At 35.0% G+C, this 24,789-nt stretch overlaps 1 protein-coding gene across 3 annotated transcripts in view; it reads left to right on the top strand.

Moving 5' to 3' along the window:
* The window catches only part of LOC100329000 (synapse-associated protein 97), a 125,419-nt gene that overhangs the window by 60,208 nt on the left and 40,422 nt on the right, over positions 1-24,789 (top strand). For 2 of the 3 annotated variants that reach the window (XM_085498703.1, XM_085498707.1), the window contains one exon: positions 6,997-7,146. In XM_085498703.1, coding sequence (XP_085354829.1) covers positions 6,997-7,146 — 150 coding nt within the window. Of the gene's footprint in view, positions 1-6,996; positions 7,147-13,937; positions 14,453-24,789 lie in introns of those variants that run through there. The other variant, XM_085498714.1, reaches the window with a different exon arrangement.

The following is a 24,789-nucleotide window of genomic DNA, read 5'->3' as shown; positions in this document are numbered from 1 at the left end:
TTTCGCTTACTGTGTTGCATCTGTCTCAAAACTGAGCACCCAAGTATGTTTGTAACACTTCCAAATCTATTGCCTTCGTTGTAGCAACAACAAAAACATAATGTATTGCCTTATAAATAACCCCCCCCCCCTTCCATTTTCTCAATTTATATTATCATGTCTATAGAAATGACTGTACAAATTATAGTTTGCGGCACAGTGTTTGATGTAACTAGATTGCATGTAAATTATAGATGCTTAAAGAAAGTCGATCAATAATAGTTGGTGATTAATATTAATTGTGATTATGTAATCAGACATTTACTGAAGTAATTAAGATGAAGCTTTATCAAGTTTTTCTCTACATGTGTAGAAACCCCTGGCTGGCTTTGTGATGCGTCTTGCCATGATCCAATCCATAACATTGTCAAAGGTAGTTTTATGTTTTTATCCATCAGTGTCTGTTTTGAAAATGTCAAGGGTATTAAATCTTCATGGCAATGTTAGATCTGGTGCCCTCTAGTGGTGGTATTTGAAAATTATTGAATGGAACGTGCATCAGTGTTATTGTTGACGCGTGTACTGAATATTGCTAGTTTGAATGTTTTAGTCTCTGTACAGTTGAACACATCCTTTCAAAGTGTGATAATGTTGATGTATTGGATTATTTATTACCAGTTTAAGATTTTTCACTAACTGCATTGGATAAGTATTAACCGCCTCGCAAGTTTGCCTCCCAAGAATGATAAAAATTGTTGACGCTACTGATTTAAATTGCACGCTGGGGATGAATGTCTAGAAAAACGAAGACGTTCGTCTCTGCTCTGTTGCATTTCACAAATTAGCCATCAATAGTCTGATCATTTCAATTTCAGTATTTAGTCAATTTGCTTCAAAAGTTAATTTGAAAATTGGAGACGTTAACCGTAAATGTTGATATGCGATTATTATTTTGCCGTTGACAAAAATCTGCTTGTTGTGTATGCATTGAATTGAGAATTTAATGACATTTCAGGATATGCTACCATTTGTTGAAGTAGTTGGGTACCATTAAATCTTATTGCAGGATATCATCATATTTTACCATATGGTTTTAATTTAATATGCTGTTACTCATCAAAAAATCAAGTAAAAAAATTATGGTCGCATAATTTTTTTCTTGTATTTTTGTCATACTTGACGTTTTTTGGTAATCACGAAAGCCAACAAGTACAATGTATGTATGTATGTTTGTGGTGATAGCTACTGGTGAAATAATACAAAATAATATATATGTAAAAAAAAAAAAAAATTAGAAAAATAGTGAAAATGTATAGTAAAAATAAAATGTATAAGTTCACAGCCAGTGTACAATACATCAGATTTAAATTACTTTTGTCAATTTTTTGTTGTTGAAAAATGTGTTCATCATCCTGAACATTTTTGAGCCATTTGCCACTGGTTTCTATGGTTACCGGTATAAAGGTTGCGTCATATCTCAAATTTGTCTGTTATATAGTGAAAAAATGTGTAGTTTTTATATGCGTACTTATAATAGTCCCAAATTACCAATATTTGTTTTTATGAAATGTTTTAACATGAATTCCCATTATATAAAACATGTAGTTCCAAAATGACACATTGTTTGCACGTTTTCTTGTAGTGAGTGAAGTCAATGACTGATGTATTCATCAATAATTAACACTTTTAAAACAAATAAACATGAATTTAAATAATCGTGAACAACCTTCATTCATGAAATTATTGAAGGATGAGGATTGTTGTGCCGCACATATTAACATATTAACAATTTTGTGTAAACATCATTTCACACATTGCATACTTCTAATGGGATGAAAATCACATGTCTTTTACTTGAGTGAAGTCTCTACTCCCCACATATTATTATTAATATGCAAATTGCCACTTGAGAACTGTTAGAAATGCTGGTTCGCATGAATTTGATTAATGAATGAAACAAAATGTGATAGTGTGAAAAATCTAATCTGAACCGAACTGAGAAACGAACCCAAACTGGTTGCCAGTTGTCAAGATTCCTGTGTAGTCTGATCTTTTTAATACCAACGTAATATTCAGAATATAGCAAAAGGAAGGAAATATAACATTGCGATGTCAATTGGTTCAGTTCCGTCATGCGTACATTTCATGATCGTTTTTCATCATTCCCAACATCATATTACGGTAGGGAAGTTATTCACTCAGCAGAGTTAACAAGGCATTGGGTTAAAACCAAATTTGCTTTCTGGATAAGTAAAAGACATCGGTTAATTACCAGTACCATCTTTCAATGGGACTGGCAACAGAAATGCAACATGATCACACAGCTGCCAAGATTGAGAAGTTTTCTTCACCTAGTTGATATCACTAATTTAAAAATAATTGATTGGTGGGACCTACAAGTATTTCAATATTATGTTAGTCATGCATGGGTTGTGAAGTACTCAAGGTGTGTAGAAGTGTGAGATAAACCAATATAATGATAACGCACATTATTTATATATCGTATCTGTGTAATAAATTATTTGCCCTGGTCTGCATAGACCTAGAGGAATACGAATCCTATAATAATTATTCTAGCGATGTATTGGCTGCTTCATTTGGCTTCTAATTAGCTTGCTGAGTTTCATTTCTGTGGAATAGTTTTGTTGGTTGTATCGGTTATGGCATGCTTTGAGGTGTTTCAGATCTGTGAGAAAGACTTAAAGGAGGAGGAAAAGGAGGTCAGTGTGGAGGTGAGTGGCTGAGATGAAGGCTATATCCTACGTGTGGTTGTGGTTTTAGTGATAAAGCACGCTGCTTCAAAGGTCGATTTGACGATACTTGGTGAATAACTAGAGATAGTGGTTCATTAGAACAAACAAATCGTTTCCTTTGGGCTATTTGTCTTTTCATAGCTGCACTCATCGATTTGAAGATAATAATTGCAATTGATAAGTAATATATATGGCAAATACCGGTAGTTCTGGTTTTTTTTGGTAGAACTACAACAATGAGGCCGTTTCTAAACAGAATCCTTCTCGTTTAACTTCATCGGTAAGCAATGCATGTTCTGGCACAGAATACTGTAAAACACAACATTATACTATTATAATATTTAATGACTGCAATTTACTTTGTATGATTTGCATAATTCACTCAATTTTGTTTAATGACTGTTGTGTTCAAATTCAGGAGCTATATTGAGGTCCATCTCGGTAGCAAGAATCCTAATTATTGCCAATCACTCCAGAAAGTTTTGGGTCATAGTTGATGGGAGCTGATGGTTAGCAATTAACTGGGCATGTCCTATACTCGATAACCAATCCATGACATTTACTCATATCCTTGCTCTTATTGAAGTGCAATGTACTTTTCATGATCCTATTAAATACATGCATCAATCAGCATCTCTGGAGTCATTTATGGTATCGCCAAATATTACATCATTTCACTGTTATTTTCAGTATCAGAGGCATGCCAGCATTTGTAATACAATTGTCTGTATTGTAATAGGGATTTGTTTTTGCTGGCATTACCTACCCAGATATGTACCATTGCTCTAATTACATCATAGTGCATCAGCTTACTCAAATCACAAGTGTGTTGGGTAAAAATAAAAGTACAGATTTGCTTCTAATAAATAAAAACAATTGTCTTGATACTGAAATCTGTATAAAGGTTTGACATGGGTAATGACTTGATGATTCTGTAAAGTGGTCAGTTAACAACTGAGTTAAATTAATTCCTGTCAGTGCATCTGATGTAACTTCTTGGATGTACCTGTACCAATTTTGTTCCAAGTTGGTACAAACACAAGACATAATGGTATATATGTGAGTTTATATTATTTTCATGGCATTTGACAGAATAGCATCAATTTTGTCCTGCAAAACGTCATCGGCCATTTCAAACATTACTGATGTTGGGTTACTGGTGCACATTTTGTTTTTTTCAAAATGGCTTTCTGGAAGCCATTTTTACAAGTTTTCTACCAGTTTCTACAATATATTTTCACTGATTTTGTTAAAATTGTGTGATAAAAGCAAGACTTATTGGATGCATGTTCTCTTAAGGACTGGTCAGACTATTGGCAATTCTCCAAAAAAAAAACAGGCATGTCTGGGCAGATTTTATTCAAATTTAGACATACCTGTTTCCTTTTTATTTCAATGAACGTTGACCAACTGGTTGCAATTTTTGATACCAAAAACATTTGAACGTGTTACCCCTGTGTCAATTTTATTTAAATTTGGTATTGACATCACTTCTGGTGGGTTAATTTATGCACATTACATGTACCTGGTAGTTTGATTTGATTCAAAATACACATAGATTACTGGCAGTCGTATTGGTTTCATAGAAAAACTTGTAACATAACTATTCATATACACACTGTATTCACATGCACACCGTAGTCATTTAACTGCCAGCCATTTTTGACTCCCGTGTGCGAAGCACAAAAAGGGAGTCTTTGCAGTTTGTGTGTGTGTGTGTGTGATATTTCAAGAACCACTCATTGAATTTTGATGAAACTTGGCACACAGATGCTCCAAACTAATGCGCAGATTTGATTAGTTTTGGGTAAAAATCTGCAATATTAATTACCTAATTTGCATAATGATTAATCAATTTTCGGCTTTTCCACTGATATCTCAAGTACTAATCATCACATTTCAATGACACTTGGTACATAGATGTCATAGGACACTGCACAGACCTGATAGTTTTTAGGATAATATCAGTATATATTAATTACCTACTTTGCATAATTAATTAATTTTCAGCTTTTGATTTATCAAGTAGTAATCATCACATTTCAATGACACTTGCTACATACATCTTCTAGGATTATGCAGACACCTGATTAGTTTTAATTGGATATTAATTACCTAATTTGCATAATGTTCCACTGATATATAAAGAACCACAAATTGGGTTTTAATGAAACTTTAAAGAGAACTATGCAGAAACCCAATTAGGTTTTGGTAAATATTTATGCTTATTAATCACCTAATTAACATAATTAATTAACACTGATATCTCAATTACTGATACTAGTAATCACGTTTGAATAAAATTTGGTACATAAATGCTCTAGGACAATAGACACGCCTGATTAATTTTGATTAATATTAATTCTCTAATTAGCATAATAATTCATAATTTTTTTGTTCTGTTCATATTAGTTACCTGATTTACATAATTAGTTTGCAGCTTTTCCATCAATATCTCATGTACAAGTAATTTTGAATTAATTTTTAATGTGTCTTCAATACTCTCAGCACACGGGAGTTCTTTCTAAGCTTTCTTTGATTATTCCATGTTTGAAGTCCGAAAACTGGGACTATTAATTTGGGTTCGTTCCGTACATATGTACGTACGTCTGGAGCTATATCCTCGGACACCCATTGACGGATTTCATTTAACCTTTACGCGAAGACAATACATAATGTCTTGCATATGCGCGTCAAGTTACTTTTTGATCGGAGCAAAAATGGCCAACTGGCGGCCATTTTGGATGTAAAATTTGCTATTTCTGATACCTAAACGTGTCTGCAGCAGTTTCTCGGAGATGACTGGGCCGATATGGATCAAAGTTGGTATGATGATCATACATATTGGTGCACGTGATATTTGTTTCGTGATTGGAACAAATATGGCCGACTTGTAGCCATTTTGTTTTTCATGATACCCATGCCATTGCCTACTTTCCTGCAATGAACATTTCTGTTTAAATTTTGTACAAAGACAGTATACCAATAGCTACATCAACACGAACATTATTTTTGTAATTTGATTTAATATGAATGTCCAATTCTCGTGTAAAAGCACCATATCATAATTTTTTGCAAATCCATCTCCTATTAATGGTTTCAATCTAATTTCAATGACATCATCAGCATCAAATTGATATGTCAGATCACAATATTTTGGACGGGGACTGTGTCATTAACAATGACTTGTTGTCAAAAATACATGTCCAGAATCATTTCCCAGACAAACTGAATTATGACTTTGCCGTTTTTACCCAAACCTGATTTAACCTTACATATTGGGTTGCAGATTTCAATGCTATTTCTCAGTGAAAATTTATAGTGTGTAATTTTGATTGGAAAAGTTACTAACTAAATTATTGATGTTGTGTTATTTTACATGTAGAATTAGAAGTGCATAGGTCATTTTGTTTTGAATGCTGTTGACCAAGGCACTGTCGTTGTACACTTGTACATACTGATACTGATAGAGTAGTTGTTTTACATACTGCTGTACATCACCCTGTGCGATGTATACGCTTCGCAATGAAATAAATATAATACATGCGCGAACACTGTACAGTCATTAAGTAATCACTATTATACAGGGTTTTTTTTTGCATGCTATGTAATATAATGCAAATAAAGTATTTCCGAAAGTCTGACCCTGAGTTGTATCTTGTCATAACTCACGGCCGGTCTAATGTAATGCATTCCACTTCATTAGACAAATGCAAGCACAAGATGTGTCCACTATTAAAGAGGGCTCTACGATGGAATGTAGATGTGTGGTCTTGTGCTGCGGCTTGCAGGTAAATCGCTCTGTAGAACTCCCAGCACTAGAAGTAGCTCGCTGATCTTGTGTTTAACCCATCTGCAGGTTACAATGCTCACTTGAATAGTATTTATATATTGAGGGGCAAATCTATTTGTAAGTGCGAAATCTTTTGCTGTAAGGTTAAAACCTTATCTGTCTGCGTAAGTATAGTACAAGTTTCTAGATTTAGTATTGTAGTATCTGCTGCTTAATTTAAGGTAAGTATTTCAACACGTTGCTTGGTGAAAGCCTCCATGATTAACCAAAATGAATAGGGGATGGGAATTCACTCTTCTTTCTAAATGTTGTATTCAATAAATTCTTTAAGCGCAGGGTCTTCAAGACAATACATTTTTATTTAATCCACCTTAATAATTTAAGTTTCAGGTTTTGTCCATGTTGCTGTCTTAAAAGTAAAATATTTGGCGTTTAGTTTGATATACATCTCGTTGTTTTTTTTTATTGCAGTATCGATATCACGATGATGAGCTACCACCGCCACCTGAGTTAGGCCCCGATACGACACCACGCCTCGTACCTGTACTAGGATCTAATGTTGACAGGAAAGTTGAGAATGTTCAGACTTATGTACAACAGAGTAGAGTGTCGCCACCTAGGGTACGTTCCATATTTGTGTGCTTGTCTGGTCTTGGATGATGTGTATAGATGACTCTGTTTGTGAGTGAGAGATGTTTACTGTACGTTTTGATGTTTGTTTTGTATTATGGTAATTGTTATATTTACATGTACTCGAAAAATGGATGAATGACTGGCATTTGTGTTGTACATGGATTAATGCTGCATTTGTTAGTGCATATCAAATTGAGGCTTGCTCATGCTGAGTCTGAGATTTGTTTCCTATATTGTTGCTTTTATCCACATTAATTCCTTAGTAATCTACCGTATGTACTCTAATTTAGGCGTCCCTCTAATTTAGGCGTCCCCCAAAGGTCAAACATAACAAAAGAATTCTAATTTAGGCGTCACCCAAACCTGAAATTGTACACAATGTATCGAAGTTGTAAAGTGCACTAAGCTAAGAACATGTGTTAAATTTCCCGGTCAAATCCAGACAGCTTGACTTCCTGTTAGAAAGACACTTTCTTTGTTTCAGACCTAGTACATCAAGTGTGAATTACCAATCCATGCAAACGAAAAACAACTTCACAATTTTGGTTGAGCGATGATCACATGGGCACAGTCATATACCGGTACCGTATTTCGTTCGATGTACATGTACTGCCATAGTTGGTATGATGCAAAGCGACTTATCTAAAAGTCTGATAGCTTCTAACTAAACGACGTCATGGCTAATTAAAACAAGAAAATTTAGTGAACGCAGTACACCAAAGGAGCTTATGGCGTCTGGAGGCAAAAGAAAAACGCGCGAGACAAAACAATGCCATTTAAATAAACTACCAATCAAAGGAATTTACATTTATCATTTCTTGTTAATATTCATTCCCAGTTTTATGTTCGTATTATATTTCTTCCAAGTGTTACACAGCAATGATTTTTGTACCTACAAAGCATCAAAGGCATACCGCGTCCGGTGTTTTGATTAACTGTCGCGTGACCGAGTATGTAATTTTATTGCGTCTGCAGCGGTCACTGGAGTGTCTAGGAAAGTGTCTGGGGATGTTGCTAAGTCCCTCGGTAATTACCTACCGGGTGCGGAAGTTAGGTGTATGTAAATATTATGCGCATGCTGTAAATTCTTTCTAAATGTAATGTTGTTGACATTAAATGTGGAAAACAGATAGTTCTCATTCTAAAAAAACGATTACAGACCACTATATATTTTTGCTTTTTTTTACCTCTCAGTCTCACGAATTCATCGCGTGAGAAAGGACCGCCTTAATGTGTTAGTTTGTGCATCGTTTGACAGGAGGTCACATTAACATCCAATCAAAACGCCGCTTTCACGCACTTCTATTGCAACATATTGCGGAGTGTTTGAGCACAACTTTTGGTACAGTTGGCAAAACAAATCTCGGTTGTACGATTAAAAACAAGATTGTTTAAAATACATTTATCCCGGATTAATCGTAACTCTCGACTGAACGATGAGGCCAGTTACTTTCAAATAATTGAGTATGAATTATCTCTCGCCTCTCGTGCTAGGCATACAGTCCCGAAAGCTGGCCACCGGATACTCGTTTACCAAGTCTGACACTGATAACCGCTGCCGGGGTGGTTTCCTGACATCGTTTCTCGAGTCTGGCACGTACCTGTGATAAACACTTTTGTTTTTACGGTATAAATATAGGACCAATGAATTCTATTACAAATTATTTTGCCAAACGTCCTACAGAAAATTATCCAGTCACTCCACCGCCTAATGTGGACGATGTTTGAACTCCGAGAATTTTTCTTAATTATTTTACTGTGATATCATGCACACTATTTTGTTTTAATTTTTCATAAAATTTTGATAATATACTTTTTTTTTTACATCACTAACCTGACAGTTGTATTGAAAACTGTATAATAATAAATTTTCATGTCAAGTACAAAAAAATGTGTTGATCACTGCTTGTTTATTTTGTATATAAAGTTTACATTTACATGAATAAATCACCTGGTTCTTCATCAGTATGTCTTGTTCCATTTTGTTGACAATCCTTCTAAAAAAATTCCTGTTCCAATTAACACTCAACCAGAAGTTATATATTCTTGATGCCCCACATTCCACAAACCAAAAAGGTGCAAATAAAAAAATCATACTTGTTTGACCCTATGACCCTTGAATAGGCGCCACTTGCAACAAATTGTGCTAAATGTATTCTAATTTTGGTGCCATGAAGAATTGAAATGTTGCAAAAAGGACGCCTAAATTAGGGTATCTATGGTAGATCCTAATAGTTTTATGCAGCCTATGCAATGTTCCCATGTGCAGGTGTACATGTTAGTTGCAGTTAATATGTGTGGTTGGCTGCTAGGCTCACTCTTGCATTTACATTGGTAAGACCAATCCATAGAGGCTTTAGTGTAGTTACTGTTTAGTAGGGTTTCGGTTTCAGATCTGGATGTCTATTTTTACCTCCTACTTATCTGTCTCACTAACCACCATGCTGTCATTGATTATAAAATGTTACTTTATATTCTAAATGTTTGGGTCAAGTTTAGGGGAATTGCGCTTTTTGTTCATAAATTTAAATTATTACTGTGTGAAACCATTATATGACTGGCCTGTGTTGTCAGTTACTTTACCGCGTCTCAGGTGTTATTGGTACAGAAAATGGGACTTGCCATGCATAATGACCTGAAACTAAATCTAAAAATATATTTTTTTTTGAACATGTGTTATACCGGGTAATATATGCACATGTATGGACATAGTGTTTCTACTGTGTATGTATGTCATCTTGCAAGCCCCTTTTGGAATGATGGTCATTCATTTGTAACACAAGTACCAGATAGAAATACATGACTGCAACTTCTATGTCTGCCAATATAGTCAATGTTGTGTGCCTGGAGTACAGGTGTGTTGTGTTACCAGTACATTGACACCATTTATTGTTGTAAAACCTCTTTGATAGAATGTCATCTTTAGGAGCAAAGGTCAAGTGAGTCTTGTAATGTCCTCTTGTTGATTCCCATATAAGGCATGGATTTTTCGAATATACTATTAACCTTTACCTTTTTTCTGAGCGCTATTGAGGACTCTGTTTTGGAATTTTAAGCCTTCTTGTAAATGTAAAGAATACATAGATTTTGTCAAAAAATGTACTCCATGCCCCAGTGTAAAAGTTTAGAATTACGAGTGAGAAACTGATGATTGTATTTCAGTGAGTGGTAATATCATGAAAAAAGGTTTTTTGAAAACTCCATTCTGCTTTAACCCTTTGAGTGCTTACTATTTCCTTCACTCAAAATGAGCTTAATTTGTTCATGTTATCTGTAATTTTTCCTCCCGATCATACAGTACCTTCTTGACACTGATAATTAGCCAATGATTCTTTTTTTTTTCCAAAGGAAGTAGATAGACATCTCTTTGTGGTTTTTTACGCAATCTGTTAATAAAATCGTCTACCAAATGTTTTACTCTACACTTAGGTTTTTTTAAGTGGTAATACTTATACTATGATTGTGAAACAGGCTTGATTGAATCAGGAAGGCATGTAACCTTTTGAATGAGAACACTCAGAATTGCGATGTAAGGTTAACTTTAAAAAATGCCTTTACACAAAAAATGGGGGAAAAATATTTACTCAATATTAGACATGTTTTATGACTCATTGTCGCTGTTCGTGATATTCACGATAGTGATTTGTAAGGGAGCCATGATGTTGAAATTTCTCAAAGGTGACTGCAACTATGTGAAATGTTAAAAATTTTGTGAATCGTTTCTGTTGAGAAAATCAGGAAATTTATGTCTCTCCGAAATTTAAACAGAATATGGCTATAGTGTAATACATATTGCTTGAGGGCACTTGGTCACAAAATATTTATTTACATATGAAAATGATCATGTGATGTCAAATGATCTCAATTTTAGTTTCGATATAGATCATTAATGGAATGACTTGTTTGTAGGTCACAGGGTGCGAGAGTAATATGGTTCATGACTACCGGGAGTACCCGGTAGTTACTAAGTCTTACTAGGGATAGCCATGTAAGAAGTGTAAGATTGTAATAGGAATGTACACCAGGTGTTCAGTTTCCACTGCCAGATCAATAAAAGGAGGCTTAGTTGTGACGTTTACTCTTTTAACACATTAAAAACTAAGTGATCGTCCTGCCAAGAGTTTCTTTTATGTACTCCAAGCAAACCACTTCATTATGTTGCAGCTGTATGGAGAGAAAAATATGCCCTACTTGTGAGCTTTGTACATAACCTGTATCTTGCATATAGGGTAGAAATGTATAGGATTGTGGGATAAATAATAATGCATTGCTTGAAAGCAGGAGTGGTTTACAGTTCATGTTAGCACAGAACTGTATGAGAAAAATACCCTCTATAGTCCAATTTTCTATCCCACAAACCTTTGCAAAATCCAATATGGAGTTAACACATTTCTTCCCCATACCACACCCATCAAGTTCAATAATTGACACGTACATGAAAACGTGGATCAGACGTACATGTATCCTTCACGATCAAATTGAAGTTTTAAGGTCATAGATGCATAAAAATGACAAATTTTCACCATTTCAAACTGGATCTCAGTTGTCTTTGGTCAGATTTAGTTAAACTTTATATAGATCAAACACAATGGTGCATGTCATTTTATTTTTCTAATCAGCTTCAAAATGGCCAACTGGTGGCCATTTTGTATTAAAGAATGTACTTCTCTGGATTCATATTTCTGACAACCCACGACAGACCAAGTTCAAACTTCACACGTACATTAGACATCATTTCAGACATGCATGTGCAGATTATCGTGATTCGTTTCAAGATTGTTGAATGGCGTCCAATTTCATCAGACTTGTCATGAATATACATGAGCATTTGTGCCATGATATATTACATACATGTACCCATTGCTAAATAGCCACAACTGACTGCAGTTTGTGTCCTGTATGTGACAGATAATAAACACATGAATACAGACTATGGTATTAAAGGAAGGAATCACACAACTGACTCCAGTTTGTATCATGCCTGTCATATAGTTAGTGTCAATCAGAATAAATAATGCATGCAATAATTTTAAGCCATTGTGGAACCTTATTTCAATGATGAATTTGGTTCAGCTGTTTAAATTTAATACATTTAGAGAAATTGTCCACATTACATGTGTCATAAGATGTACATATACTGTCTTTCATTCATAACGTGTATTGTTATGCAGCTTTAATGAATGCCGAATATGGGAAGTTGAAATAGCTTTAGCCCAGATTTGTAATACTACCAGTACAATGCATGTTTTTAGCTGAAATACAAATTAGTTTTTACCTTTGGGTAATGTGCTGACATGATTTTTTTTAAAGCTATAACCATGCATATCAAGTAGCTAATTTGCATACTGTCTCACTTCAGCCAGGGTAAGCAAAAATCTCAAACCCTGGAACAGATTTTGATCAAATTTACTATATATTGGTACCTCGGAGTTTTGCACAGACTTTGATTATTTTTGAGCATATGATTTATAAATTCTCTTGTCTGGGCATGTAAATGTGAATTTGCCCAAATTTGGAAATGTGCTACCCATTTCTAATGAAAATATGCATGTACATGTTTGGTTGTCAATGTACTTTTGTGCTGAACATCTGGCATCGAATTGACCTTTCTGTAGGTCATGACTGGTTTTCAAATTATGAATATTTCTTAGAATAATCACTGGTTTAAAATTTCTCCTAGTCATTGGTAGTAAAAGTGGTAATTTGTGGTGGTCAAATCTATAATTAATTCACCATTGGTGACTGGCCGTGGGCAAAATAGTTGAAGCCCAACTTGAAGGCCGCATGTTGGTTAAACCTAAGCTGTTTTGCATCAACTCTGCTACAGTTGGAAAAATGACAATCACAGCAATTTGAAATACATGTAATTTTTTATGACGACTATTATAAACAATGGTAAAACTTGGTCAATAGCAAAAATGAATTTACTCAGGTAGAGGTGGGTAACTGCAAATTAATGTTTTTCTTTAGTGCCCCCCCCCCTCCGCAATCATAAACTATTTAGAAATATTGTGGAGTATGCTGGGCAATGTCACTGAGTGAGAAGATGGAACCAGTAGAGAAAATAAACAAGCCTTCTACTGTAAACAAACATTACATTAGGTTGCTTGGAGGTCAACATTTTTTTGTCTGAGGATCTGTAAAACCAGTGTACAGTACCAAAGTATTCCATATCCGTCATACAGACAACTCCCCCCTCCACAAATAAATCCATTGCTCCATCCCTAAATAAAACCATCTGCATTAAGATTAAGTCTGACTAGTTGAAATGTTGAATTGGGTATTTTCCTTCATTTGTGCTGAATACAATAGTATTGTGTACCCTGGACAGCTGCCATCCCGTAAATATTGAAAGAAGCCATTATTGACCGAGATATTGTGCTAGTGTTTTTATTGTTGTCTAAATACTCTCGCCTTCTTCTGTTAAGAATGCCATAAACGTGACCTGTCATGCAAAAATAAAATATTATTGTACTCCTCCCTAATTATTAGGGATGAACCAAAGTTTAATTAGCACCAGTTATTAAGCACTGTACCATGTGGATGTTCACACAGTAACAAATACACATCAATTTGTTAGCTCAGTGGGTGGGTTGTTCATCTTGAACTCCAGTGACCCGCCCTCAGTGACCACATCCTATGACGTAGCTTTGATGTTGTCTAGATGCCCAATGGCCGATTGATTTAGCATTTCGGATTGAATTTCAAACTGTCTACCGGAAGTTGGCATTTGTTGGCAGGTACATACATGCAGACGTGTAAGTGCAAAGGTCGCGGGTCAGCCTCTCTGTGTGTAATAATGGTGGTGGTTACTGATGTCAGCATTTTGTCCACAAGGGAAGTAATCTCTTGAGTTCTGTTTCCTTCAAATGTTTTTTTCTGAGTGTTCCCAAGCTTTGTAAGTTTCCTTTTGACTGCATGTTCCCATTGTTGGGGATTCTGGAGCTGGGATTGTTGAAACTGGATCACTTGAAGTCTACCATGCATTTTTGAGCAAATTGGAAATGAGTTACGTTTCACACCCCGGGTCACATGATTGTGTTATCAAGATATTCATCTGTGTCACCACCATCTTGTCCTGCGTTTGGTTGTTATAAAGCACTCAACGACACACCAGTATTTGGATTATTACTACTGAGCTATTCTAGCAACGGAAATATGCGTACCAGTCGTTCACACTAGCTGGTGGTGCTGGCAAGGAATTAAATAAAGACAGACTAGCACCATGTCTCAGTTTTTCAGCTGTTTCCGATCTACTAAAAAACCGCCTAAAAACTACAAGAATGGTGATGAGGTAGGTGTCAAAATCTCTCTGGTATTTCTAGTGTTTCACTGCATGCTGATTGATTGCAGTGGAGTGGAACTTAAAAGCATTGTGTAGTTGAATGAAATGAAAGGTCACACCAACTTCCTCTGGTACAAATGGCTTTTACTCTATTGGCAAACGTGTGTATATGTGTGGTGTAAACTCATTGCTTATTCCTCAGCTGGAGAATTTATCAAAACAGAATTATTCTGTTGTTGTCGCCCAAAACAAAAATAAATATAAATTTGTTTTTTTCAGTTGTATGCCCCGGCTTGTTGATTGGGTGTGACCCCCTACTGTGTTGTAGCCTTGCATACATAGCTTGCAGCCTTGTGGCTGCCATTACAAATATTTATCTCAACTGACTTTGCAAGAGACACTATAGCATTCCCACAGTTGTTAAAAGCAGGATTATCTAGTCTTGGGAACTTCTGTCCACCATTGTTTTAAAATAGCATATGCTGGAATGCATGTTTCTCATTGCGGCATTTTTGGTGTCATTGTCATGAAGTAGAATTTTTGACTCTGATACTTTATCTGCAAACAGTTATTAGTAAAGGTCAATTATTTAATTAGTTTTGTTTTTGTTGTATTATGAAGTGTGTTCCCAATTAGTTGCACAGTGTAAAAGAAAGCCAGTGTGCATGCATTTGGGCGAGTACTTCCTTTTTATACAGTTAGTTTGTTGGGACTTTTCTCCAATTAGGCTGACTCATAAAACTGTGCTATACCCTAATTTGCCCATAAATCTATTTTACTTCCCATTTCAAAGGCTTTTGTTGAAATGTGCACAGGAAATGAACAAAATATGCAGTTTTATTTGCTGGAAAATTGATGACTGCTTTCAAATTGGCTGGCTGTATATGTGATGTTTGGTGGAGTGTATTTTTCTTAAAACCCTAAAGATTCAATGCATATTAAATTTATAAACATTTGAAACAATCAAAATGTTCATGAGAATACTAGTTTTATATTGGCAATTAATTTTAATAGCAATTGCATACAAAGGTCATCTCTATGGGGGGGGGGGGTTGACGATATTGATAAAATTAAGCGCGTGTTCAATTCATTTGATGTGATGTGCTTATTTAAATATAGGTGTAATATTTTAGTTTTTTCTTATCGTTCATAAAAATGATTAGGAGTTGCTATGCACACATGAACGGATTAATGTGTGATTCATTATGAATCTCCACACTGAGTTTAATGAGGTAGCGTCCATTGGGTGCAAACCGTTTCACCACATCATCGTGTTAGGTGAGGGCTACTGAAAACTGTGTAAATTGTAAACCTAGGATGTTATTCAAGTCTACTTGAAAATGTGGGAAGTTGTTAGCTACTGCTCGGCCATGTTATGAAGCTGAAATAATTTGTGACATTCAGTCTCTGTGACCGAGTATCTTTTATAGTCAATCTCTGCACGATAGACTAACCCAGTCTGGTGTGTGCTTTAAAGTGATTGGATAACGATTTTCCAGGGAGATCAGTAACGGACCATCAAACTATCAATCAATAATATCTCTAAAGCGGGTGATCTACCCACCTCACCACGGTCCTTGCTCGTTCTGTGCGAGTGATATTCATGAATACATAATCAAAGAAAGGTCAACGTGGCTCATCCTATTGTACGCCGATAGAAGATTTGGTTTAACTGTGTATATAACAGTTTAACTGTATTAGCTGGCAGCGAACCATTACCAAAGAGGTGCATGTTTGTAATTGATTGGGAACAAAAACCTTTTGCTGCTCACTTTGCTTGTCATGAAGGGTGTGTGCAGGTACATGCATGGGCTGATTGTGGGATATGGGGACGAGGTAAGAACCTTTCTTCTCGCACGTTTGCATGTACTTGTTATTTTCACATGACGCATTACTTTGTATGAGGGGTGAGGTGAGGTGAGGTGGAGGGGGGGTTGCTTGTTAAAAGTATCATGTCTTCTGCTAATTCACGCATCGATGACATACTGTATTAAATTTTATTTAGGACACATTTGTATCATCTGGATTATTTAAATTTAGTTGTACAATGCATTTGTCTGATGTGTGAAAGCCAAGGTCATGAAACGGGCCTAATTGAATAGATAATATAAGTGTCAGATTGTGCTTTAATAAATTGATTATTATAATCTAAAGTGAATTTGAAATGCGCATAACTGCTCAGCTGGTGGTTGATATCGACAAGATGTCACAATTTAATTCTCTTTTCCACTTGTCATGTTCTTCTCATGTACCCTTCTTTTTTTGTTAAAGACTTATTCATTGCTATTGCAGTTTTCAAATTTGTTGTTTAACAATCGAATAATAGTGATAATATGATAGACATACAACCTGTATTCAATTTAAACAAAATTTGCAAAAATGAAAACAGCTGCACACTAATATTTTTTTTTTTTAAATTGACTCGGCTAATGTTTGATTGCAACCTGAAATTAAAATTAGGATGATTGAGTTTTATGTAGTGTGCTACCAATGGCATCATTATAATATCACAAAAAAAATTAATATTTATTTAACACTAATACATCAAGTTGGCAGCAAAACGATATGAGTAGCAATTAATTGAAATGATTTGTCAACCTTCTTGGTGGTGAATTCATCTGATTCTGAAATTCGTCGTCATGGCGACCACTCTTATTCATGAATATAATTTCTTGTAGCTGAACTGTATGTATGCTGTGTTTAAATATGAAAGTGTTATTCTTGTAGAATGTAATTCTAGTGTTAGTCATGCAGCCTTTTTCAGTCGCCTTGAGTATGAGTAATACCCCCCAATGGGCCTGCTGATATCGCTTCTTTTCATCAGTTCGGGTTAAAATTTAAACAAAAAAAGCTGATGCAGTAGACCGTAACTGTTGCAGAACAGGATTCCATCTGGAAAATTTTATCAGTCCAGTCTTGTGTGGCTTCGCTTCTTGCTCTTTAAATAATATAATCTTGATTTGCAATTATTAAAAATAAAAAGAAATAACCTTTTCATGTCTGTTGCAGTTTCTGCACAAAACAAATTCCTACAATACCTAGCAGAAGTGGTGGAAATATCCCGTAGGGCATAAATGAATATATATTCACGTCAAATACCTGGAAATCAGTCACCAGAAGGATGGGGGATTTTTTTTTCACAATTTCAGTTTTTGAATTGTATATCTTGTCAAAACAAATCTCATTGTACAGGGACTAATGTTTACATCCCATTTTTGTTATTTTTGTGAAAGTCGGCCCACACATTTTTCATAGCAGTGTTGAGTTTCCAATAGAGCTGCTGTCTGCTATAACAAACAAAAGAATCACATGGGTGTCAGAATGTCAGGTCATAAGGTTAACTTATAAATTTCTTTCTTAGTCATCTATATATTTTTGGGTTGCCAATTCAGTGGTGTAATGTATAACCCCCACATATTGTATTGTAAACTTGTTAGAGGTCCTCGCCCACAGTATAAATAACTCTATTGTTCATGTTGCAAAGACACATGTAGTGTTAGTATATATACAGTTACCATATTTGCTAGAGGTAGAAGTGCATGTAAGCCAACAGTTGCAGATATAGTATTATGGATTATTAAAGTATTTTTTAAACAAGGGAACTGGGGCGCAGCACCCTCTAATGCCATGGCGCATGCACCCCCTTACCTTGGGGAGCAGATCCTCTGGCAATGATAAAATTCTGATTGACAAGGGATCACTTGTGGCCAAAGTTGTTACTTCACTGTGACCTGTCTGATAGTAATTTTGGCCCCAAGGAAGCCATGCTCCACTTTAACTTAGAATTATCAAAAACTCCACAGCCTGGTAGGGAGAACCCTATCTCCCCCACTTGGTGGTGCCTCTGAACTGCAGTACTCCCTCTAGCAGTTTTTTTCTAGAAAAACCTCTGTGATTTATTTTGATAATAAACGCACCTGCACTTCTAATAGAGTAAATACAGGAGTAGGATATGGTGTTTATTAAATATTAAGTCAAGTAATTCATCTGTACATATGTGGCACATTGTGTTAAGAAAAAATGAAGCTTTGCTGTTGTCGTCCTTGGCTACAGGTATACATAGCTGTGTAGAGCTTAAAAAAATGAATGTTTAACATTTCTTAGATGGAGCTTCATACTTTCCAGGGAATGACAACATGGTGCAGTTGAATATTAGGGTTATGGTTATATATGGTGGTTCTAAATATTTGGAACTCTTAAGGGATTAATGGGCGGAGTTGAATTGACTTGACTTAATGATTTGTATGATTTGATATTAAACCCAGCTATACTGGATGCATCTTATCTTTTACTGCATGATAAAAATAGAAACATGACTGTCGCTTATCTGTTGGTATCTTTGTGCATAAATTCTACACTGAATACTCAATATTTAGAATATTCTAAAACTTGTCAACAAAAATTGAGTAATTTTGTTCAGGTACTTGGTTGTTTTTAATTTCCCATGCTTGTATTGTATGGTGACTGTACTGGGCCTTTGCTAACCTTTTGCAAGTCTTCATTGGCAAATTTCATCATAGATCTGGCTATAATGAATTGTTTCACTTTACCCACCAACTTCAAACCATAAATTAGTCTGTGAAAATTGTTATCATTTATAAAACATGTCATCACAGAAATGATTATGAAAATGTTTAGTTCGAAATAAATGTGTACATGTATGTTACAACAGTGCATTTCCATTTTCAGGATTTTTCATTTTCGCCCTACGAGTGAAGTGGTTAAACAAGTTTGAGAGAGAAAATTAATATAGTGCATATGCATGTATTGGCAAATTTCGCTAAAACTATTTTATCATTGGCTGTGATTATATACAAATGTACATCTTTTTGATGCCTCTCATTTGTGTCTGTGTTGCATTTTCTCAATATACTGTAAAACATGTTGAAAAAGCGACATGCAATTTTAGCGAATTATGGTAAAATGACGAAATAGCGAAATGTTGATTTAGTGAATCCCTTGTCATTGCTGATTTCTTTGTTTGGCGGCCATTTTGAATTGATAATAAAGTCATTAGCGACAGCTTGAATTAGCAAATGAGTTCTCTCGCTAAATTCGCGAAAAAGACATGTTTTACAGTATATAATATAATAAAAAGGTTCAGACAGGGGCAAAATGGAATTCAGTTCTATTTATTTGACAAGCTTCTTATTTTTGCTGTTGCATATGCCAGCTAATCTGCTTCTTGCTGCATGAACCCCTTGCCTCTCAAGAAAACATCATAATAGAATATACATTGCACAAAAAAAATTATTTCAGCTAAATTACAAATCAGTAATACCGGTGGTTAGTAAATTTCTTGTTTATTATTTAGTCTCCCAACCTAAATGTGTTTTAGCAGCTTAACTAGTTTTACACCCATATATATGTTGTACGACTAACATTAATGGGAAACTTAATTTGATTGTATTCTGGGCATATTGTACAATGTAGCTGTCTCCCTCAAGGCATTCTTATTGCAAACAGAGAAACTGTATGAAATGACAAAAGTAACATTAAAGATCAGTGCATATCTTACTGCCACCAGACACGACATCCATCACAAGCAACAATATTGGTTGCTTTCAGTATGACCTTCCGGCAATATTGTGGAGATGAAATGAAATTTCCAAGCTTAATGATTGCATGTGAAAAGGGGTAAGATTTAAAAAAAATGTTTGGAGATGTATTAGTGCGTGCAGATGCAACAAAATCAGCACTGTGTCATATTGTCCATTAGGATATGCCTTAGAATAATACTGTGAGATGGGGTTGGGTTGGGTTGGGTTGGGTTGTGTTGTGAAATAGTGGTGTGTTGGGAGCAAGTGTCAAGGACAAGGACATAAACTGAATAAATGTATTAACTGAAGGATTATTGTGCAAATATTTTCAGGGAGATCATAATCAAACGCTTTGTACCAGTATGTATTTTAGCAGGATTTTAAGATTGGAGTTTTGTATGAATTACTAGAGTTGCATTCTGAATAGGATTGGACAATCACTAATATCAAGCTAACCTTGATTTCAATAGGCATTTAGACAATATTTAGAATTGTTACTGAAACTGCACTATATACCGGTATGTAAACACACTACTTGTACAGTAAGAGCAATTAGCCATAGAGCCTATATATCTGAAAATGGACAGTTCAATATAAACTAAACCCTAGAAAAAAATAGCTAAATTAAAATGAACAATAATTGGGTACCAATGGTCAGGTTTGTTCAGTCCAACCTTTAAATTTAATCACTTGTCATACACATGTGATGTCAGAAATGCTTTTAAGTCTTAATCAACAACCCCATTATTTTATCAGGTATTTATAACCCATGAATCTTTGCACTGTCGCTTTGGGTGCATACTGCCATACATATTTGTGTAGTCAACCTTTCCATGTGGCTGGTGTGTATGACACTTGTCAAGTTGATGGTAACTCTGCAAAGTGCAATAAAAATAAAATAAAAACTAGAAGTAATGTGAAACGCTGAGATTTATGTAATGATAACAGAACCTGATGACCCATCTCAGCTGCATGCCTTGTCTCTGTGTGCCCATGTGCTATTGTGAAAAGCAATGGTATATGAACTTTGTATAAACTGCTATTGTGCAGAAACATACAGAGAATGTTTGCGTGCAAGTCTTGACAGGTACTGTGTATGATTTGGTGTATGCAGTCACATTCTAGCACCATCATTAGCAATGTGTGAGGCTGTATCCTAATTAAAAAATAAAATCATCTGAATTTTATTGAATGATGGAAATGTACGTTTTATTTAAAGGGAATGCCAAGGAATGTACAATTACAATTCTGTGAATGTCGAGTATGTATGGTATGAATTTCTGAACTATGGTAAAAATATGTTGCCACTCACAGGGTTTAGCACAGTGATATCAAAGAAAAAATGAATATCAATACCGACTTTGTGTTGTCTTGCTTTTAAAGTAAAAAAAAAAATGGTCGCATACATTCTATTACAGTGTATATTGGGATTTTCAAAAATATTTCTTCCAACATTGACTGATACCTCAATGAAATTGCAGCTGCCTTGTATCGTAATATCCTAATTATCTTGACCATTGAAGTTATAATGTTCAATTTAGTTTAATATTTTTCAAAATTATTTATGGTGGCAGTGATCTATGAGAACTCGCAAGAAGCCCATTACATTCATCTGGTTATTTTAATCTTGATTTTTTTATGGCTTTGATATAAATCAATGAATTTGATAGCAATGTTTAAAGTTCGCTGCCATGCATGAATCGCTTTACGTCTTTACAATAATTATACCTCAATTATTCGAGCAGTTATAGGACTGCAATCAAACTTTCTCCCATCATGCATTGTAGTGTTGCATGTTGTAAAATACATATCATATTCGACTTGTCACGGCAATTTTTAAATGTCCAAAATTAAAAGATAAATGCCGGAGATTACTTCAACGGTTTCTCCTTTAATATGGCAATGCTTTTAGTACGTCAAGCATTCTGCTAGTCTACAGTTTTAATCTTTGGTGTCAAACTTCCAGAAAATATATTGAACTACCGGTAATTGCAATCTGCGGACTAATAATTAGAATGAGACAGATCATCAACAAACCTTAGTATGTGCCAACAGATTCAGGATTCTGACACTAGGATTGTTTTTTTAGATTGAGTATTGATTTTTGTCTTGTGCAAAGTCTTGATACCCAAAATGCAATAGCGATAGTTAAAGGTAAAAGGTCATTGTCTTCTGATACCTGGTACCCATAATGCAATAGCAATAGATCTTTTTTTATTCTACAATCAATAGTCCATATAAAGGTGCCTTATGTTTTTGTTTTTCTAAATATGAGGAATTTGTGATGAATTGTCTATGTTATAGTCTCATGCATGTGATTTCATACTGACCTTGTTTGCATAACAATAGTACTGTCTAATGTACTATGTTATGACACTGCCCTCTGTGTTCAATAACAAACATTTGTGTTGTCATAAATTTGAAACTGTTATAAATATAATTACTGTAGCATGTAAAAACGAGATTGTATAACCAGGAATTTGTGTTAGAACTCATTGTGTGGGAAAAAAATAATTAGCCTATTATCAGTATAAAAAAAAACAACTTAAAATGAGGGATTTAAATAAAATAATTGCTGATTTAATTAGATTGGAGATTCTTATTGGTAGTTGGTCCAGAGTAATCTAATATTCAATTCGCACGTCAATTCACTTATACCAGTCAATTAGCATAGTGTCACTGCCTGTTTACTCTAGTGTACTTGAAATCTGGTATAATATACCAGAAGGATCTTACGGAATACCCATAGACGCTTTAGTCTGTTGCTATCATCCAATTATCCTGAACACTTGTGAACCAACACATCAGTATATTGCGGATAATCCATTGTCAACTTGATCTGATGTAATGCAAAATAGTCACAGGATTGTGGTCAATCTAATGTGGCGCCCTCTAGAGTCGATGTAAAATGATATTGTTCTCTACTACCTCACAGGCCATCAATACTCTGTATGCTCATTTAAATGTGTTCTAAAAATAGTTTTTCTATGTATATTTAATGATATGACCTATTGACCCTAGTGGGTGGTATTATGTACATTTGTGGTGAAACTGAACGAACTAAATTATACAGATATAAACTGTTAACTTTTTGTAATAGTAATAATATTGATACATCAATAATAACCCACCTCATCTACATCCGAACCCTTTCCCCTCCCAAATACTAAGTCAGCACTGTTTGCCTGTACATCTGCATGAAAACCTTAGCATCAGTTTCTGTACGGTCAATGTACTATATAGTGATTATGTAGTGAAATATTCAACCACTTCAAAAACTCTTGAAATCTTGGTGATTTTACTGTGTTGTTCTATTTCAAATTTAGGATGGGCTGGGTAGAATATAAGGGGGTAATTAACATTCCATGAATTTTTACTAATGTATGTTCATTGCTTTACCATTGATTACCCAGAATGCATTGGACTTTGAAACTGGATTTTTTGAGGTTCAGGTTGGTATAAGGTTTTTGTGTACTTTGCAGTTTGACATTTATATATTTGCAGATTAAATTTGGTTTGTGTATGTTCACATCTTATGTCTCTGATTGAGGGCAGTAGTTACAAATATCGCATACAATTAATACATGTACAAAGTAGAACCATCTGTAAATCATTGAAAATTGCTTTATACATATTATTGATTGGTGTAATAGTGGTTCCACATCGGGGAGCTTGAATGATGAATGTATCGTGTCATTTTAGTCAAAACGTTTGATAAATTCATGTTTTTAGGTAGGCATGTGATGGAGTGTGTGTTCGATGAGTTATAGGTCTTGGTGTTATTGATGTCAATTAGTGTTTATCTAGAGCAGTAGTCATCTTTTGTACATCCACCTAGTTCAATGGTTTTGTTAAAACATTGTTGCTTGCATCACATCCATCATATTTTTGTGAGCAGTCAATTATTTAAAGTATGTGATTTGGGAATGTCTTAGAGTTGTTCAGAAGTGAGTTGGGGGTGATACAGTCCTTTAGATGAGTTTTTTGCTTTGCTGTCGACTTATATGAGCGATCGTCTGTGTCAAATTTTTACTTTTACGACTTCTTCTTTGAAACTACAATTCTTATTGCTTTGATACTTTGTGCATATGTACCTTGGACAGACCTCTTAGATTTGTTCATTTCATGATGATATCTTCAATTCTCCAATTTTGATGAATATTTTTGTCAATCTTGGTAAAAAGTGATATTTTTGAATTCTTGTTAAAAACTGCAAGTCTGATTCCTTTGATATTATACATATAGGTACTACAGGTAGACCTCTCTCAGATTTGTTCATTTTCTAACGATATCTTCAGTTCTTTAATTGAAATGTGCATTGCTAACAGCAGAGCCATCTTGGCCGAGAGGCTGCTTATTTATCTTAAACGACATCTTTGATCAGCTTGTTAAAAATCACCAGTAATAGCTTTGCAGTATTCGAGATAAGTTTGGCTGCAATGAACCTTTTGGGTTGAACTCAGATATGACAGAGCCCTGACATGGCCCAACCATCAAAACAACACTCAGTCAAGGGTGCTATTCTTACTCAGGTAGAACCTTGGACCATGTTCAGCCACAACACACAAGAGAAAATCCCCAGTTAATTGCTGAGAGAAGCAATAATTCATCTCCAATAAAATGCTCCCATATAAACCTGGCAAGTTTACACCCAATCACAATGAATAATTTAGCAAAATATCAGGAAATCTTTGGTGCACTTAACCAATATTATATTTTGCTTTTATTCGCTTCGCTTTATTGTATACATAGGGAGCAAATTGCTTTCTTGACGTAGTAGCCACACACTAAGACGTCTAAAGTGGT

The sequence above is a fragment of the Saccoglossus kowalevskii genome, chromosome 1 (assembly GCF_978046115.1).
Source record: "Saccoglossus kowalevskii chromosome 1, keSacKowa6.1, whole genome shotgun sequence".
Taxonomy (NCBI): Eukaryota; Metazoa; Hemichordata; class Enteropneusta; family Harrimaniidae; genus Saccoglossus; species Saccoglossus kowalevskii.
The sequence above is the reverse complement of the archived record's forward strand: the minus strand, read 5'-3'. Positions and strand labels throughout refer to the sequence as shown.